At 38.8% G+C, this 19,715-nt stretch overlaps 1 protein-coding gene across 3 annotated transcripts in view; it reads right to left on the bottom strand.

The window, feature by feature from the left end:
- Window positions 1–18,903, bottom strand: part of Plce1 (phospholipase C, epsilon 1) — a 269,999-nt gene extending 251,096 nt beyond the window's left edge. For all 3 annotated transcript variants that reach the window (XM_005407528.2, XM_013506159.1, XM_013506160.1), the window contains exon 1: window positions 17,358–18,903. In XM_005407528.2, coding sequence (XP_005407585.2) covers window positions 17,358–18,644 — 1,287 coding nt within the window. In that variant the 5' untranslated portion in view covers window positions 18,645–18,903. The remainder of the gene's footprint in view (window positions 1–17,357) is intronic.
- Window positions 18,904–19,715: the final 812 nt, after the last annotated feature.

The following is a 19,715-nucleotide window of genomic DNA, read 5'->3' as shown; positions in this document are numbered from 1 at the left end:
CAAAATATTACTACATACTCTGCTTCAATTTCTTTCAACTACTGTACTGCATAAACTGGCAATAGTTAAGAACAGAAGTCCATTTTCTCCAACACTTCATACTATATATCTGGCTTATAGATGAGTAACCGAATGGCAAGTGGTTATGCCAGTCACCTCCCTGATTTCAATAAGCTCTTGGAAGCTGTCTTCTCCCACTTGCCCTTGCATATGACTAGAAGGGAACATAGTGTTTACATGTTTTCGAAAATCTACTCAGATTCCTTCTTGGCAAACAGTTAGACCCTAGTAGTTCATAATTACTAGATAACAATTATTTCTCAAATCTTTTTTTCCAAAATTCTTTCAAGAATTGCACTTAAGAGCGTAAGGCATATGCCACAAGGTTAGATATCCTGATAGAGAAGAATTTGGTAGATCAGGTAGTCTAAAAGAACTTCACAAAAGGGACAGAACATTCTTAGGTTTTGTAAAATGGCAGGATCTTAAATAGTAGAATGGGCAGGAGCCAGCTTAAGCAAGGGCTTGGAGGTTAGTAGGAAACAGACTAGTGCTATTCAAAACAGCCCTAAACTGGGAATAATCCAATTAACTGACTATTAACAGGGGCGTGGGAAGAGTAGGATACTCACGAACGTAACAAAATAGCAAGGAGAATACACAGCTGCAACTACATGGTAAAGCTCACAGACATGATGTGGATGTAAAACTAACCATAAAGAACAGTACATATAAGGAACTCAACTCAAACAAATAGTTTATACACACTAAATAAATCTATGGTGTTAGCAGATATGACTGGCTGTTTTTGTGGGCGGTAGAGAAAAAGAGACTGGAAGGAGATGAATGAAGGTTTCTGGGGTGATAATGTTCCATTTATTGATTTTGGGAGAACAAATTCAACTGTGGTTAAATCTCTGCGTTTACTTTATGAAATACACTTACTTGTATATGGTTTGTGTATCTGTCTGTAGATGTGTTATACTTTAACAATAATTTAAAGAGGAATATGTATGTAGAAGGCTAAGAATAATAATGATACTTCTGAAAAGAAGTTAGGACTTCTAAATGTCACTGTGACAACGATGGACAAAAACCAATGCACAGTCCATAAGTCCTCCCAGCACTCTGGAGGCTGAGGCAGGAGGGGTGCCTCAAGTTCAAGGCAGCTTAAGCTACAGAGTAAGTTCAAGACCAGCCTGAACTACATAGCAAGACCCTGTCTCAAAAAACAAAACAAAACAAAATACAAACTACAACAAAAAAATCTCAGTGAACTAGAGTAGAAGACTCAGAGAGGATGCATGCATGCATAGAATCTTATTAAAGCTTCTAGTAAAAAATAGAAGTGAATATCTTAGACTTCATGTAGAAAAAAAAATTTTAATAAAAAGCACTGATTATAAAGTAAATGTTCAACAAATTTGATTAGAAAACTAAAAATTTTATCAAATGAAATCTTACTAAAAGACAATGTAAAACTTGGAGAAAATATTAGTAATATATGCAAACAAAAACCAGATATTAGGAATATTTTTAAATGCTACAAATCAATAAAAAACACCAACAGAAAGTGGGCAAAATACCTGAAACATTTCACAGAAAAAAACATGGCCAATGAAAATATAAAGATATGGTAAACATCAGTGATTAGGTAAATGCAAAATTCACCACCGAGATGTACCTTTTTAACCCATTTGACAATTTGATTGGCAAGATAATAAGTTAAAAATATCGAGTATTAGAGAAGACATAAATCTAAAATCTTTTCTATAAATCACTGAGGATGGTGGGTGGAGGGGTGTAAACTGCTATAATGACTTTAGAAAACAGTTTACTATCTCCCCAGTTGGAACACTCACATATGCTATGTTCCAACAATTTCATGGATTGGTATATAACCAAAAGAAAATTTGGGACATCTACAATAACCAACGCATACAAAACTGTCCATGGACAGAGTGTTTAAAATTATAAAACCACGGGAACAATCTAAAAGTCTACTGACCAGAAACTGCATGAGGATACTACAGTATATTCACACACAGGAATATTATTTCACAGTAAACACAAATAAATTATATTAACACACAACAGAATAAATGGAACTTAGAGATATACTGTTGTGTAAAAAGAAAATTCCAGAAGATTACACACAGTGTATTTTATATAAAGTTCAAAACAACTTAAATTTAAAAATCTGAATTCACATAAAAATTAACTACTTCACTTCAGTGGTATTTAGTGAAAATGTATTTTTTATGCAAAAGCAATAACTGTATAAAAGGGAAACTAATGTATTGCTGGAGACAAGACTCAGTATGGTGGTACCTGGGGGGTAAGGGGACAAGTAAAGATTTGGGGTGACCAAGAGAAGACCTATGTGGTAGATACGAAGTTTATCAAGGTTGCAGCTTTATTTGTAACTGGCTAAGTTATTTTATTACTGAAAAATGACCAACCACTTAACAAACTGATAAATAAACTGTTCTTCTATGAAGGCAATTTTTACAATAGCTACTTCAAAAATAAAACTGGCAAATTCCAATTCTAGTGGGAGTAATTGCATCCTTTAAACTTTATGTGAAGTAATAAAAAGCAGGGTAGGGAAAGAAATGGCTAAGACAAAATGGCAAAGGGCCTCTGAAATCAACATTATATTTGAAATACTTCATGTGGACTCCTGCAAGTGAGGAAATTGGTCAATTTTCTTCTGATAGAACATTTTGCCTTCTCTAGGTAGAAGAGAAACAATTATAGGTCCTGGTAAGAGCTGATAACCCACCTCTTCCAGGAGGTCTTCTCAGATTACCCAAATTCTCCTGCTGCTCTTTCCAAGGCTTAGACACTGTCCCACAATTAATACTATTCCAGTAAGGCCCCTGGAGAAAAATCTGTGTTACTACAAGTTAATACAGCACTGTGGTTAAAGATGAGGTTTAAGAATCAAAGAAAATAGTTACATAGTGCCAGGTATTGTTCTATTTGCTTAAAATTTAGAACATTTTTGTTATTATAGGTCAAGATTTAATACAAAAATTATTAATCTTTACAAAAACCTGAGAGGTAGGCTAAAGTATTAACCCAAGTTTACAAATACATAAAGGAACAGAATGGTTAAGTAACTTGCCTGGGTCATAGCCCTTGGTAAGTGCAGGGTCAGTACTTGAAACTAGGCAGACTGGCTGCCAGGCTCGCACTCCTAACCATTATGCAGCCTTGAGTTCTCAGTAACTTGCTTGTTATAATCCCATCAGTTCATCTCCATACCCCAGGGGTCAGAAACAGTGTACAGCATCCTGGCCGAGGGTAAGGAAAATAGCTGGAAAGCAACCTGGGTTCCGACCTGGCTCTGAAGTTGATGTCGGACCAGACAGGGATAAGATCATTATCTGCCTTTAGGCTCCAGTTTTCTTCTTTGTAAAAGGAAAACTTGGACCTGATGGTCTCTAAAGACCTTCTAGTGCTATGCTTTATGAGCCTGGGATTCCTGGCTTGCTTCCATGCAGGCAAGACCATTTGGGCTCTTCATGGGCCAGGTCTGGTCCCTCCTGCTGCACTCAATGTTTCGCATTTGTATCTGCTTCCTATAAATCAGAGAAAAATAACAAGGGCAAATATCTTCCTGAGAGACTGGGAGAGATCCCGTGGCTACACTGCATGCTTTGAAGAACTTATGATCATTAACCAGAGAGAGCTACCTGCCAAGTGAAGGATGGAAGGAAACTAGACTAATGGGAGAAATGAACTCACAAAACCTGGCTACACTCATGTTAAAAGGGCACCTTCAAGTACTTAAAGAATTGACAATATTACTGCAACAAGAGGAGCCAGCTCCTTAAAGAACTGCACACTGATACATCATGAAGGCCAGAACGGGGCAGAGAAAGTGGGACAAACCTCACAAACTATAGCAACTACGGCTATTTACACTTAGGGAATTTGGGGAAGAAACGAGAGACAGCTCAGGCATATGGCTTCCACCACTCACCAGGAACTCTTCTAGGGCCAGTGCTACGGCCTGAGAGTCTATGCATCCAAGGAATCTTAAAAGTATTAGTATGAAATTAACAGCACCTACAATGCAACTGTTTCTATTAGAATTGTTTTAATCCTATTTAGAAGATAAACTCAGATTTGGGGACTTCTACACCTGCCTAAGGTCCTGGCTACTTTACCCACAAAGTGAGAGGTTGAATACAGTTCTGTAACAGGATTTCCAACTCAAAATTCTACTGTTCTTAAAGTTACCAAATACTTATGTTTGCACAGAAAGGGATTCTCCTGGACTATTTTAATTTCTTTCTATCTCAGGCCATTGGAACTCAATGGATTCCACTGTGCTGACTGTACAACAGTTGAATCCATTGGAAAAACAGGTGCAGCCTTGGGCTTTGGTAGCTCTTCTGATTCTGTTCCATGGAGTGCTACCCCATACCACCATGTATGTGGGTGCCACTCTGTATCACCATGTATGTTTGGATGTGTTGCGTCCTGTAGAGAGGCAGCTGGCTAAGAAAGGGAGGGAAGATGGGATTAAATTCCAATCTGCTCTCCAGCACGAGCTTTGTGCTCATGAAGCTCAGTCCAGTGTAAACCAGTGTGGTTTGTGGGAGCCTTTGAACTATCAAAGGAAGGCAGTGGGCAAGACTGAATCCATGGTCGAGTTTGGGTTGGATGCATGACTAACCATGATACCTATGCTCCAAACATTTCTAGAAAACCTCCTTCCATCTTGTCAGTTTATAAGACCCCCACTAGAATAGCCCTAACTTTCATAGTCACACATCTATGATATTCTACCCAAGCTAGTATTAGGTAGAATGCTTGAATGGACAGTTTCTAAAATCTCAATCCAAACTCAAAGGATTAAAATATGTTGTACAATAGCAGCATAAACAGAAAATGGGAGCAGCCTTTCAAAGTGATCCCCTGGAACGGGACAACCTTTATTTAGCTGACCCTTATTTAGTTTGGTCTGGTGTGTAAGATAAATACATTTCATGACCTTCCCTCATCCAAGGTATGGTAGCTACAAAATGTGTTTGGCAAAACTGACAATAACAAAAACTCTGAGAAACACACACTGGATATTTAAGGCTTCTAATGTACTGTCTTTACATGTGAATGATAGCTCTTTCTCACTAGTACTAATTACATCACTCATCTTGAGGTTCCTGACTTTGCTAGAAAACAAATCAGATTTACACTGGTCAACTCACATTCTCTTTACTTCCTATTGTGATCAGTAACTACCAAGACCATTCATTCTGGATTTCCTGGGTCAGTCTCAATTTCAAATTCTGTCCTCTTCCCTCTAAAAAGTTCTCCATTTTTACTTAGAAAATATGGTCACCGGGGCTGGAGATTTAGCACAGCACCTTCCTGGCAAGTGTGAGGTTGCAGGTTCAATTCTTGATACAAAAAGAAAGAAAGAAAGAAAGAAAGAAAGAAAGAAAGAAAGAAAGAAAGAAAGAAAGAAAGAAAGAAAGAAAGAAAATCTAGTCACTATAATAATGGCATTTTCTTCACAAAAAGATCAGTAATGCCAGAGCCACACCATCATTATGGTACCCATATTTGGTTTGTGGCCATCTGAAGGAAACTGGCTGGTGCACCCAGAGCCTGAACCATTTTCTGGGTCTCATTAAAGAAAAAAATAATGCATTTGCTGCTGAACAATTTAGAACTCAAATGAACTTTTCCATGGTTCCACAAGAGAATTTTTCAAGGCTAAGGAATTACTATTTGATGGAAGGTACACAATCTGGAAAAACTGAAGCCATGAGGTTTTCCAACTGCCAAACTCCCACACTCTGGCTCCTGCAGCACATCTCATTTACTATTAAAGTGTCACCGTTTATAATTTGGTGCTAAATCTCTCTGAAACTATACTACTCAACATGGTCTACTACAAATTGATTCCTTAGTACATTAAAATATAGGGATAAGATGAACTAGGTGTCAGTGATAAAAAGTATCTAATCTCAACCTGAAAATGAAGTTATTATTTCACTCCAGCACCAGGAAAAGAAAACCTAAGAATTGTGTTTAGTAAGGAGGTTCAGCCTGATGCTTGCGCATTTATGAAAGGAAAATTGGCTGCCTCTAACTTTATTTTACACCTCCAAAGTACTTTTGTGTCCCCTTTCCCCAGGGTTCCTCACTCTGAATACTTAACAGCATGGAGTAAAAAGAGAAAAGTTTTACTTGCAGGGAGAGTTTATAATGTTTGCCTCTTGCTTGAATCTGTAAGTTCCAACATTTTCCTCCCACCTCCTGACCTTGTGAAGTAGGTGACAGTTTAATCTTAATAGCACGACTATGCAAAGAAGTGCTGTGGAGTTATGTTTTTCATCCTCAGGTCAGTTGGTCAGAACCCTTGAATAGCAGAAAAAACTTTAAAATGGGGAAATCCTAAGTTACATTCCCAGGAGTTTTGAGTATTTCAGCAAGATTGTGAATAAGCTGTACATTCTGGCTCAGATGAGTGCAGTTTGCTTTGGACTTTGTTCTTGCTTACTTACTTAGAAAACTTTAAATGTGTACTTCTAAATTACAGCAATTCAGTAAAAACATTCAAACCTTTGGGCTTGGTTTCCTCCCTCTAGCAGGCTGAGCCATAAAAGTAAATCTTAGCCATCGCAACAGGCAAAACTCCTTTACATTAAGATTGGTATTATTCTCCACATCTCCCATTTCATCCAAAGGTTACACCTAGCTTACTCTGAAAACAGAAAGATTTTAAGGACTCATCCAGCTCAACATTTGCACAGTTAATAAGAGAGAGCAAACCTCTGCCAAGTTACAGGAATGAGTTGCATCAGAACCTTCCAGAGGAAATTCTGAGGAGTGGTTTGGGAGTGGTCTTTAGAGGCAGCCGGGCCTAGGTCCAAGTTCTGACACTGTAACCTTGGTCATGTTACTTGTACTGAGCAATGAGCAAGCAATGAGGACTTTATAATACCTGCCTTGAGAATAGACAGGTATTGCAGACAGCAACAATAAGAATAAAAGGAGAGAAAAGAAACAGGGCCTAGCACACAGTAAACAGCCAGCAAGTGCTTGCTGTTTACCTTTCTGGGGCTTAGCAGAAGATGAAGAGCATCTCCCCTCTGCCCTTCCACTATAGCAAATGCTGAGGAGCAACAAGATAGAATATTTCCTCAACCCAACATCCAAGGTCAAGATCTAAATCAAGAAGCCAGAAAAGAGAAAATAGATATTGTGAAAGGGAAAGAAACTGCCCCATAGGAAAGAACAACTGAGATGAGGGAAAGAAGAAAAGAAAGAAGGAAGGGAAAGGGCATACACACACACAAGATAGCTAAGATAATTGTACTACTAATTTATATTGGCTTATTGAAAGGAACAGTTAATGTTTAATTGTTTGATCAATCTTGCATACCTATATCTGGTAATCTGATCAACTACTTTAAAGATAACAATAAGTACTACAACAACCATTGTTGATTTCCTATCATCTTGTTTGAAATTCTTTATCGTTTTTATAGTTTTTGTGTTGTTTTATTTTTGTCTTTGTTTTTGTTCTTTTCTCTTTAAAATAAAAAAAAAAGAAGCCAGAGATGGGAGGGTTTGTAGAGTTGACAGGACATGTGTAACTTACAATTTGTTAAATTACATACTCAAATTACACACACTGTATCTGATACAGGACAGCCAATAAATGCATATACAACTGCAATCACTCTTTTTATATGCAAAGGAAGTACAATCCCAGGCCCTAAATGACTTGTTCACACAATCAGTTAGTGGGAAAGCTGAAAGATGAGAGAGCTGGAATTGATACTTGGGTCTTTTTAAGAAAGGTAGGTCTGTCTCAGGTCTACTGTTAAGAGTTTCGGGGGCAAATAGTTTGAAGAAACTGGCAAACTCTCTCCAAACGCCAAGAATGGCCCTGCCACCTTACAGCCACAGCGTGTTATTCCTCCCAGTGGTGGGAACCTATGGCACATGTGCTGCAGCAGGCTGTTTGTATCACTGAAAGCTCTAAAAGGTTTGGCATCACTGCATCCCTTTACCACCACCCTCCTCTTTGCCGACCATAGAGAAATGGAAGCTGGATTCCTCTGGAAACTTTGCCTAGTAAGGATCAGCGGTTTTGAAGAGCAGGGACAGAGCTTCAGAAGAGGCTTCTTTCTCCACTATCGACGTCAGCACACAGGAGTCCCAGGTTCTCCCCTGTAAAGGACAAAACACCTGGAAACTTTCCCAAGGGTTTTTACAATCAGTTGAAAACTGGAGCTAGAAACAGAGAGATGTAAAAGTAATTTTTTATCTTTCAGGCCAAGCCTGGGAGGGGAAAAGCATGGATCGATCCCTGGTTCACAGGCCTGAAAAAGACCTTTCTGACTTTCAGTGGGAAATCCTGATTCTGTTCATGCATTATACAAAGAGCTGGTCCCAACCTCAAGGGTCAAGGGGGAGAACAATTAACGTGCTTGCACTGAGTCCTGGAAGGACAGAAGGAGACATCAGGAGCGGGGAGAAACTGTTTTTCTTTCTTTGTTATCTGGGAAATTGCTCAAGAAAAGTGTAGTGAGCACTGACTGTCAGAAAATTTCTGGACCAGGAATGAGGGTTGGAGTGAAGGGCTAAAGGGAAGACCACCAAGAGGATGTGAGACTCACCTCAGGTAGAGAGGGGTGTCTAAGCAAGGGGTAGGCAAAATTCTGCTGGGAAGGACCAAATAATAAATATTTCAGTCTTTGCAAGCCATGCAACCTCTGTCACAGCTACTCAATTCCAACACTACCGCATGAAGGCAGCTACAGACAATACCGCAAGAAGTGAGGGTGGCTATGTTCCAAGAACCTTTACTTATGAATGCTGAAACGTGAATTTCACATGACATGAAATATTATTCTTTCAATCTTTTTCTATGATTTAAAAATGCAGAAGCTGCCTTTTGCTTGTATGTTAAGAATAACTATATTGAGGTACATGGGAGATTCAGGCAAACCTGTTCATGAAGTAGGAAGATTTCTAAACTAGATTCTCCTCTAACTTTGTACCCAGGGCTGGGACGAGGGTAAGACAAGTGAGCTGCTCTGCACTCTGAATTTAAGGAGGTATTTTCACTGATCAGTCCAAGCTGGCACTTGTGAGACCTGAGAATGTAGTGCCTCCTTAAATTCTGCACTCTGGGCACCGCACTTGCCTCACCCTAGTCCAGGCTCTGCATATACTTGTGCACAGTGGGGTACAGTATTACTAGGTGGGAGCTTTCTCCTCGACCATCGGTGTTGGATGCCTTTTTAGTGATGTGCAAGATTGCAGACTGAAAATTTGGTTCCCAGCTCTGCGATACAGAATTTTGATAATAATAAAAATGATCTATATGATAAAAAGATTAGGCCAAAGGGGAGGAGAAAACAACAAAAAATAGTATACAAACTAAAGATTGAGGAGAATATGGGGGAGTGAAATATTTAATAATAAAACTTACTTCACAATTGTTGCATGTGGGAAAATCTGAGAAAAACTTACAACAAGATTCATATCCAAAGAACATGTTTAATGAGTTTCACTGTGCATTGAAATGATAAACATTCTTTGCCACTTTCTTGACTTTTATTATATCTATGTCTATACCTTCAAATATATATTGCAAATCATATATCTATAAATGGACTTTTATTTACACTACATAAAAAGTCAAAAATAAAAAGACAACTTAATTTAAAAATCGGCAAAGAAGCCAGGTATTGTGGTGCAGACCTGTAATCCCAGCACTTGGGAGGCTGAGGCAGGAGGATTGTTGCAAGTTCAAGGCCAGCCTGGACTACAAAATGAACTAAAGGTCAGCCTGAATAGTATAACAAGACCCTGTCTCAAAAAAGATTAAAAAAAAAGGCAAAGGATCTGACTACACATTTCCCCAAAATAAACAATTGTCCAACTAGCATATGAAAAAATGCTCACATCATTAACCACCAGGACAATGCAAATCAAAACTACAATGAAATGTCCCTTAATACCACTAGGATGAATATAATCAAAAAGGCAATAAGAGGGGCTGGGGATTTAGCTCAGCGGCAAAAGCGCCTGCCTGGCAAGCGCAAGGTCGTGAGTTCGGTTCCCGGTACCGGAGAAAAACCAAAAAAAAAAAAAAAAAAAACAAACCAAAAAAGGCAATGAGAAATGCTGGTCAGGTCGTAGAGAAATTGGAACCATTGTGACTACTCAGGGGGAATGTAAAATAGTGTTGTTTTGGAAAATAGTCTCACGGTTCCTCAAAAGATCAAACCGTTACATGACCCAGCAACCCACTCCTAGTACGTACTTAAGAGAAATGAAAATGAGTATCCTCACAAAAACTTGTACTTGAATGGTCACAGGAATATTATTTATAATAGCCAAACAGTGAAAACAACCCAATGTCCAACAATTAGTTAATGGTTAAAATGTGGCATATCCATACAATAGAATATTGTTTGGTAATGAAAAACACCGAATGCAATGATACATGCTGCAGTATAGATAAAAGTGAATCTTGAAAACATTTTGCGAAGCTAAAGAAGCCTGTCACAAAAGACTATATACTTTAAGTCCATTCATAGGAAAGCCTAGAAAATTTATAGAAACAAGAAAGTAGATCACTGGTTGCTTAGGGCTACAGAAGAGGCAAGAGGCGGGAGATGCTAAAGCGCACAGGGATTCTTTTCAAAGTGATGAAAATATTCTGTGGGAAAGGTTGCACATGTCTTTGAATACACTTTAAATGGCTCATTGTACTGTGTGAGGTATATCTTAATAAAGCTGTTTTTAAAAGGAAGACAAAATCAGAACATCTTTTCTCCTAAGAGATCTGCGATAGTGTTTCGAAGGAGATGGGGTACTCCTCCTTTTAAGGGGACTGCAGGTCTTAATGTTGCTGAGGGATGAGTCAGTCTTCTGCTGTGCTTTCCGATGGTGTGAGGAGTGAGAGCGCAAGTACAAGGAAGAGGCTGTGATTCAAAGCAGGGGCCATGTACACGGTTAGGGGCTCAGTTGCCTGAGTTCTGCAGGATCTGTCAATAGTGTAAAATACTGAATCTATACAGGCCAGCTTCTCCAACAGTGAGCCCCTGAACAGGTCTCACGTGGGTATCGTAGGAATCTTCAGGGCCAGAAAATGAGCCCCAAACCCGTGTCTAGCTTTTCAGGGAGGGCCTGCCACAGCCATCCCTAGTCATGGGGGTCAGAGGATAGTCAACCCCAACCCCGCACTGAGACTGCAAATCTTTGAATGCTGATCCCCACAGTGGAAACCTTTCCACTATCCCAAGATGCTATAAACCCCAGGATACTGTTACACTTCAGTCAGCACCCACAGAGGGAGAAAACTCCTATGGCTCATGACAATTCAGTGGTCATTCTACGGGCAGCCCGAGTCACTCCTGTGTAAAATGCAGGGCTTGTTCTTACCCTTGCCTACTGCCTCTGATTCTTTTCAGGTCACATACTAACCATGGCCCCCTCTAAGGAATGGGATTTTTCCAGCTGCTAATTCCATGATGTCGGACGTCAAGGGGAAAGGGGAAAAAAATCCTAATGCTGATACTGCCCCGAGGTTATTATGAGTATATGAGCAGATATGAATATATTCACCTCAAAACCAGAGTCCAAGGCCAAGGGTGTTTTTTTTTCAAAATTTACTAAGTCCTAGCCAAAGAACTGGTTTAATCACAGAGTGGTAGAAGTAAATTTATTCTTCACTGTCTTGATCTAGTTAATAAAGGAAAGTACTACAATCATCAGCGGGCTGGCCTTGGATAGCCATCACATTTTCCACTGATGCACTAGGCATGACTAAACTGCACACAGCAGTGTGGGGGCTGGATTCTCTTTGACATGCTCAGCAGTAAGGGGCCATCACCTCCTATACTCACGTATTAAACCACACAAAACCCTCAACAATGGAAGGGGCAGCCTCACATCTCACAAAGCACAGTGTAGTCTAAGCACCCCATCAAATTTTAATTATTTCAAGGTCCAAATTGTCCCTGAGCTCCCTGGCAACCAAAATTCCAAACCAGAAAGCCAGCCATGTTATCCATCCATCCTTCCTTCCTTCCTTCCTTCCCTCCTCTCTTTCTTTTTTTTCTTTTTCAGACAGGGTTTCACTATGCAGTTCGGCCTGGCCTAGAATTCACTCTGTAGCCCACGCTGGCCTCAAACTCACAGCAATCCTCCTGCTTCAGCCTTCCAAGTGCTGAGGCAGGAGCAGCACTCCTGACTTCCATGTTGTTATTTCAACAGCCATTTCTTACATACATTGGACAATAGGACTCAGTGAATATTTGATCATTCATAGAATTTATAATTTAGAAAATGAATTTATCATCAATGGGTTCTTTTAACAAAACAGCATTATATCTCCTAAGACTGATTTCATTTCAATTTAAATGAGACAAAACACTGAATCAAGGACACATATAACAACAAAGATATTGTTCAACACTCAAAAATGTATAATTTCCTCTTAAGTTTAATTTTCTGTGCTTAACAGTAAATAATATATCATAAAGATGCATTTCAGAAGGAAGAAAGCAGAATACTGAAACTGGTTTTGACCTCCCTCTTTAAAGTTTTTCTAGTCTGATATTTTGAAAATATAGTGTTTATTCTTTTTCTTTATGTTTTGATTTATTCTTTTCATTTTTATTCTTTGCTTTTTATTCAGTCTGAAATCCTTTTTTCTTTATTTTGGCATACTTACTCTTCTGCAGTTAATTCTCTTGTGGGTTAAGAAAGAGGAATAAATGAAGTGCTAACACAGGAGCTAAAGGAATTTCTGCCCTAGTCATCCCCGCCGCTTTCTGGGAGTTCCAACCTCAGCACACATGGAACTCAGGTTACATGAAAGAGTCTGGCAGCAGAAGCAGGATCATGAACTTAACTTTCAGGATAGGTATCTAAACTCCCTAAAATTCAGCAGGGAGAACATTTTTTCAAAAAAGATAAACACCTCTAATCAGTCTTTAACCAGGAGACTTTAGCCCCTTGCCAAAATATTCTACTTTGTTGAGCCAAAAAACTGAAAGCAGGAGAGAGGGAAAATGAGTGTAACTGGATAAGGGGTGAGGTTTTAATTTTTTTACTAGCAAGAGGAGGAGGATACCAATATAGTTAGTCAGCAAGCATTAATCCTCATTAATGTCTTCCACTCAGATCCATTCTTCTCTACAAAGCTGTGCAAATATAAATTAACTGGGCCATGTTGACCAAGATATTCAAGAAAAAAATTAAAATGTGACACCAAAGAATTAATTGGACAAGTAATATGTTCTTTCAACACGTGGGGAAGAACTGTTTAAGCTATCATATCTTAGATTAAGAGAGAGTCATCTCTTGCTATGCCTGTGGGAGGTGTTCTAGAAGCCCAAAATCTGCAGATATTCAAGTGCAGATAAATGATATAGTAATTAAAATGGTACATAATAACCCATACATATCCTCCCTTTAAATCATTTCTAGATCATTTATAATAAATAATATGATGTAAATGCTGCATAAATAGTTGTTATACTGCACGGTATGAGGAATGGTGACAAGGGAATAAAGTCTGGTCGTGTTCCCTATGGACACATTTTTCCCCCAAACACTTTAGATCTGCATTTGTTTGAATTTGCAGGTGCAAAATCTGCAGGTACGGAGAGGTAACTACACTCAGATTCATACTGCTGTATGCATTCCTGAGTGAGATGCCACCAAAGAGCAGAAGGAGGTAGAAATCATTCCCACCACAAAGCAGATAATAAGTGTCAGAGTAAGGACAGCAGGGCTCACTTGTCACAGGGATTGTGCTGAGGGCAGTACTCATTTAGTGCCTCCAATAACACCTTTATTCCCAGTTTACATACAAGATAATTAGGAGGTTAAAAACCTGCCAGTCTGTGATGGAGTCAGAGTCACATCTTAAATTCAGGTTGACTAATTCCAGAGACACTATTTCTAACCATGATATTGCCCTTGTTTTGTATATACATGGCATTACACTTCTGAAGACTAAAAAAATATAAGGCTCAGAACTTGCTCTTACTAAGTTTACAATTTAATGAGGGAACCAGGTGGGACACATGGGAAATAACCAGAACACAGAACATAAGCATATCTGAGGGGTATGCATCTTCTGGCTGAAGAATGCAACTTATGGACCAGGGAGCATGTGGTCATAATTCACCTGTGCAACTTCTGACAAAGCTTTCTGCCAGATTCCAAACTAAAGAACACAATGTAGAAAAGACCATACACTAGGAGATACTAATGAATATCTGCCATATATAGTGTGCACATTTAAAAAGCATCTCCCTTTCAGAAATCTCCACTAAGAAAGGACTGAAAGGACAGCCAGCACATTCCCCAGCTGCATCTTAAAGGTTAATAAAAATGCCCACATCCATCTGAATCTGGTGGGAAGGAGAGAGAAGTTCCTGCCATGACTCTGACAGAAGTATGGCAACCTATCTCAGCCTCCAAAGGTTGAGCAGGAAGGAGACAGTGTGCATTGCCTCCTTCTCAGTTCTTCTCACTGGGAGTGAGCCAGCCAAGAGCCCATCTGAGGACAGGTTTGAGAGAGAGACCAGTGACTGCGCTCAGAAGCAACAGCACAAAGCTGCAAATAGGACTTAAGTGGGAGAAAGCACAGGCAGGCCACAGTTATTCTGAAATTTACATCAAACTCGCAAGTCTTGTTAGGAACTATGACAAAGGTTTTGAAGAATCTATTCCCATTCACTTTGCTGCACTTAAATTTCTTTTCGTTTTAATTTTTATTAATTTATTATTTTTTGGGGGGGTACTGGGAATTGAACTCACAACCTTGCACTTGCCAGGCAGGCACTGTGCTGCTGAGCTATATCCCCAATTTAAATTTCTGATGTTCTCTTAATGTTTAACTGTACATGATTTTAGAAAGCCCTAAGCTTTTACACAGGGTGACATGTTGCTCTCAGCAGCTTGTGGGAGAGGCGCATCTACATAGCAGGCCAGCAAGCCTCTGAAAAACTCCTTGCCTGTGACTCAGGTTTCATGTGGGATGGGGTAAAGAAACCCAGAAACAGATCCTGGGACACTGGCTTGGGTGAGTGGTGAGCTGCACAGAGAAAATCCTACGGCTTTCAGTTCTCAGACTCTGTCCCTGACAGCCCAAGCAGTATCAGGGTCTTTAGACCAGAACAAATATTCCAAGAATGTCCTCATCAAGAAGCTGAGCTCAGTCTGGACGTGGTGGGACACACCTGTAATCCCAGAACTTGGGAGGCTGTGGCAGGAGGATCCATCACTGTGAGTTCCAAACCAGCCTGGGCTACATAGTGAGTTCAGGGCAGACCCTGTCTCAAAAAAAAAGAAGGAAGGAAGTAAAAAAACAGAAGTGAACTCAGTTTAAGTTCCTAGTTTTAAGTTCCTAGTCAATGATTTTCTGCTCCTTGGAGTCCACAGTTCACTAAAGGAACTATGAAATAATATTCAAGCTGTGTCTGACCCCAGTGATTATGATGCAAAGGGGCTTGGTGGGGCCTGGATACCACACCACGTACCCAGAGATAGAATCACGCTATCTAACACAGCCAAGTCTGAGATACCACAAACAACAATAGCGGGGCAACTCAATCAACAGATGCCCATATGGACAGGAGACCTCTGTTCCTTCAAAAGCTTACTCTAATTGTTTTTCCATCTGGAGTTGAAAAACTCCATAAAAGAAAACTGCCTGGATTATAATCCTAGTTATGCCATTTCCCAGTTAAATGACCTTGGACAAGGTGCATGACTTTCCAGAGACAGTTTTCCTAGTAATAAAATGAGGTTATCAATCACACCAACGTCATTCAGCAGTTGAGAGGACTGCATGACAGTAAGTACATAAATTATTTCGCCCAATATCTAACACATGCTAAATGCTTATTACATAATTATGACCATGATAATGATAAAAATGAAAATGCACCAACTATTTCTAAAAAAGGGATTTTTAAAATACTGTTTATTTCTATGGTCAGGCTTCAAAGGAACAGCGAAGAACTGGACTGTGAGAGGGTTTTTTTGTTGTTCTTTTGTGTTTTTTTGAGATAGGGTCTCACTGTGTAGTTCAGGCTAGCCTTGAACTCGCTGATGTAGCCCAGGCTGGCCTTGAACTCACAGTGATTCTCCTGCTTCAGTCTACCGAGTAGTGGGATTTGACGCATTTGCCAACAAGCCCAGCAAGGGATGTCAGAGTTCTAGAAACAATGTCCTGTATAGAGTGGCTAAAGGAAGCAGAAATGTTTAGCAAAGATAAGAAACAAGTGCGAGGGTAAATGGTACAGTATTGTCTTCAGATGTGAAGATCAGCTCAAGAGCAGGTGGCCTGATCAGATGTATTTCTAGAGCAAAATTCTTAACTGAAAAGAAGGTGGACCATAGGTAAAATTCAGAAGACCTGGAAATTTCAATAAAGATTAAAGATGAATATTGTCATTATTCTCAAATAGAAATTTAACATTTCCTTTAACTGTGAACATAGACAACAAACCTCAGTAGAAGCAGCAGTAACTGTGATTTTGCCGCTAAGAGATACCAAAGATATCTGCACATCACACAACAGTTGTGGGAGTTATCCTAAAATATTAATAATATTTAGGGTAACCAACTGCCCCAATTTGCCCAGAAATGAGTGTTTTCTCAGGATGTAGGTCTCGTACTGCAAAAAGTCAAAAAGTTTCAAGCAAACTATTTCCCACTTATATTCATCACTGCTTTGAAATTACAGTAGTTATAATATCAGTAAATACTGTATTATTATTAGGTGTGTTAATGAAGAACCATTTAAATTGTTATATCACAATTTAAGAATCTTATATCTGATAAATATTAACATATTAACATAACATACACTATAATAGTTTCTATTTCATTTGATGTATTTAAAAGCATTAGTCTTAAAAAATAAATAAAAACAGAATTCATTAGTTTGCTAAAAGGGTTGATGGCACAAAAATATTTAAGAGAGAGGAGACAAAGACTATTGGTTGGAAAATGTAAACAACCAGATTTAAGTTCTTTTAGGTCTGGAAACCTAAAAAACCTAACAGTTAACTACAGCAAAAGAGGACTCAGGCACTTATCTCCATAGACGAAGAAGGGATGGAGCCATTTTCTTACTACCAGGAAATCTCCCAAATTCCTCTTCTGTTACTTACGTTATTAAAGAGTTGATTCAATTTTGATAGTATCAATTGGTGTATCTATTTTGCAACAGCCATAAATGCTTCCCATAAGAATCATAATTTGATAGCTCTTAATATTTTCTATGAATTAGATTTTTAAAAGTTTAAGTTTAAAGAAACGATGAAAAGAAACTTAACTCTTACCAGATACCACCGGACTACTGACAGACATTGGCTCCCACCCTGTCTTAGGTCCAGCCTTGACAGAGGTTGAACTGCTTTCTCAGAAGACAGTAAGAGACCATTTCTTTTCTGATCAACATAATTCCACGCCACCACCCCAATGTGGCCAGAAGGCAGAGTTCTCATAATTGCTCTTGTCCCGGTATACACAGATTTCTTCACTTCCTTGTCATTTTTACAAAATCTTCTAACTAACAAAGTGGACCGCTCCTTTTTGCTTTTAAAAAGATCTTCTTCTATATCTTCACAATTATCAGAGCAGTCTTCAAAATGGCTCAGAAAGGCCTTGGCAGGTGGACGGTCAGTAAAATCCTTCCTGCAAAAGTGATCACTTGAACATACCAGCTTGACCTTCTCGCAAGAGCCTTCACAGCACAGATATTTGTCATTCAAAGTACCACAATCACACTGAAGCTGCCCTTTCTCATTATCACAGCTCTCTGCCAATTCCATCAGTTTACATGTATATGCCACATAATTTTTCTTGTGCTGCCCCTCAGAAGGTGGTACACAGTTTCCACAATCATCCAAAATCAAGTTTTCGGATAGAGTATGAAACGTGTCTGACATTCTTCTGTCAACTTCGTAATGAAAGTGAAATACTGCTGTGTTGCTGTCAGGGTGTGCTCTGTCATTCTCTATGATCCCAGGATGGTTTCCCAAAGGACTGATGTCTATGGGAGGCCCATCCATTTCCAGTTGAATTCCAGAGAACACCTTTTCTTCCAGTGGAGAAGGAATTCCAGTTTTGAGACATGGGTCTTCCTCCATGACAGAGTTGCATGTTTCATAAAACTGGCTCTGAGGAAGGCCATGCCGATGGTTTTGAAATATGCTGTTGCAGTTAATGTTAAGGTTTTTTATGGAACCCGATGTGCTTGTCTTATAGCACTTTTCATTGCTGTTCTCATCATTCACTGTTTTCTCCTTTGCTATTGAGAGAACCTTGGGCAAGTTGCTTCCAGAAGATACTTCTTTAAACTTGTTCCACCGTGAGATGGTGTTAGAAGTCTGCCCACTCTGCCTGACAGTATGTACTTTTGGAATACTGATATCTGATGCCCTTTCACTACTTTCATCTGTAGCCAACTGTGCAGACACCACTTTTCTCTGAGTCACAGGGATGAGAATGGAAGCTGCTATTTCTTCAGAAGTCATCTTGACCAATACACAGCCTTCAGCTCTGTTTGTTCTCCTTGGTGATAATGTCAAGATTTCTATAAAATGACTTAAAATAATCTCAGACATATATAAGTCCTTCTGATAAACAAAGTGACAATTCTTTTCATCCAGATATATTAAGAACCATATAAATTTTTTCCAGTATAATTTCCTATCATGAATATTTTACTCTGAATTGGAGTTTTAAGACAGTAGATCAATGTTATTTCCTCTGTTATTTGAACAAAAATTTTTGAAGATTTTTATTCAGAATTGCATTCTTCAACTTCTGGTCCATTATTAGCTTGCAATAATTTAAAAATCCAGCTTGAATTTTTCCTGTAGCCTGCAAGAAAAAAGGATAATGTCAAACACTGGCATTAAACATATTTTTGAAAATGAGCTTATAATTTTAAGCTAATACAAATTATAGGTTAATTTTGAGAAAGAAGTTTTATAATCAAAAATTAGTTTAATGCTTTTTAATTTTGTTGTAACATTTCAAGCTTCTGCTTCCAACCTAAAGGGAGCAACAGGAACCAAATTTATTCTTTCACCTTAAGTAACTATAAAACAGAAGGTCAAAAAATAGTTCTCAAATATTGAAAAAGCAACACAGAATAGCAATCTCTGAAAGAAAAAAAATTATGCAAATCTTACAAATGTCTAATTTACTACTTAGAGAGTTTCCAGACCATAAGATGAACTCAGGTAGAGCCTGAGTAGAAGAGATAAAGTTAAGACTTCAGAGAGGCCAAGGAAGTGAGACAAATAAGATACTAAATAAAGAGCAGCAAATATAAGAATGGCAGCAGACTTTTCATCAGAAACAATGCAAGCCAGAGGCAAGTGGAGCAAATCTTTTTTTTGTTTGGTTTTTTGGTGCTGGGAATAGAACTCAGGACTTCACGCTTGCCAGGCAAGCGCTGTGCCACTGAGCTAAATCCCTGGCTTTGAAGGGTTAAAACTTAGAATCTTTAAAGGGTTAAAACTCAGAATTCTACACACAGCAAAAATGTCTTCTGAAAATGAAGAAACTTTTCCAACATACCAAGCCAAAAGAATTCATCACCAGTTGGCCTATACTACAAGAAATGACAATGGAAGTCCTTTAAGTAGGAAGAAAATGCCAGATACAAACATGTATCTATATAAAGG

This window comes from Chinchilla lanigera, unplaced genomic scaffold (genome assembly GCF_000276665.1).
Source record: "Chinchilla lanigera isolate Chin_1 unplaced genomic scaffold, ChiLan1.0 scaffold00106, whole genome shotgun sequence".
NCBI classification, from domain to species: Eukaryota; Metazoa; Chordata; class Mammalia; order Rodentia; family Chinchillidae; genus Chinchilla; species Chinchilla lanigera.
The sequence above is the reverse complement of the archived record's forward strand: the minus strand, read 5'-3'. Positions and strand labels throughout refer to the sequence as shown.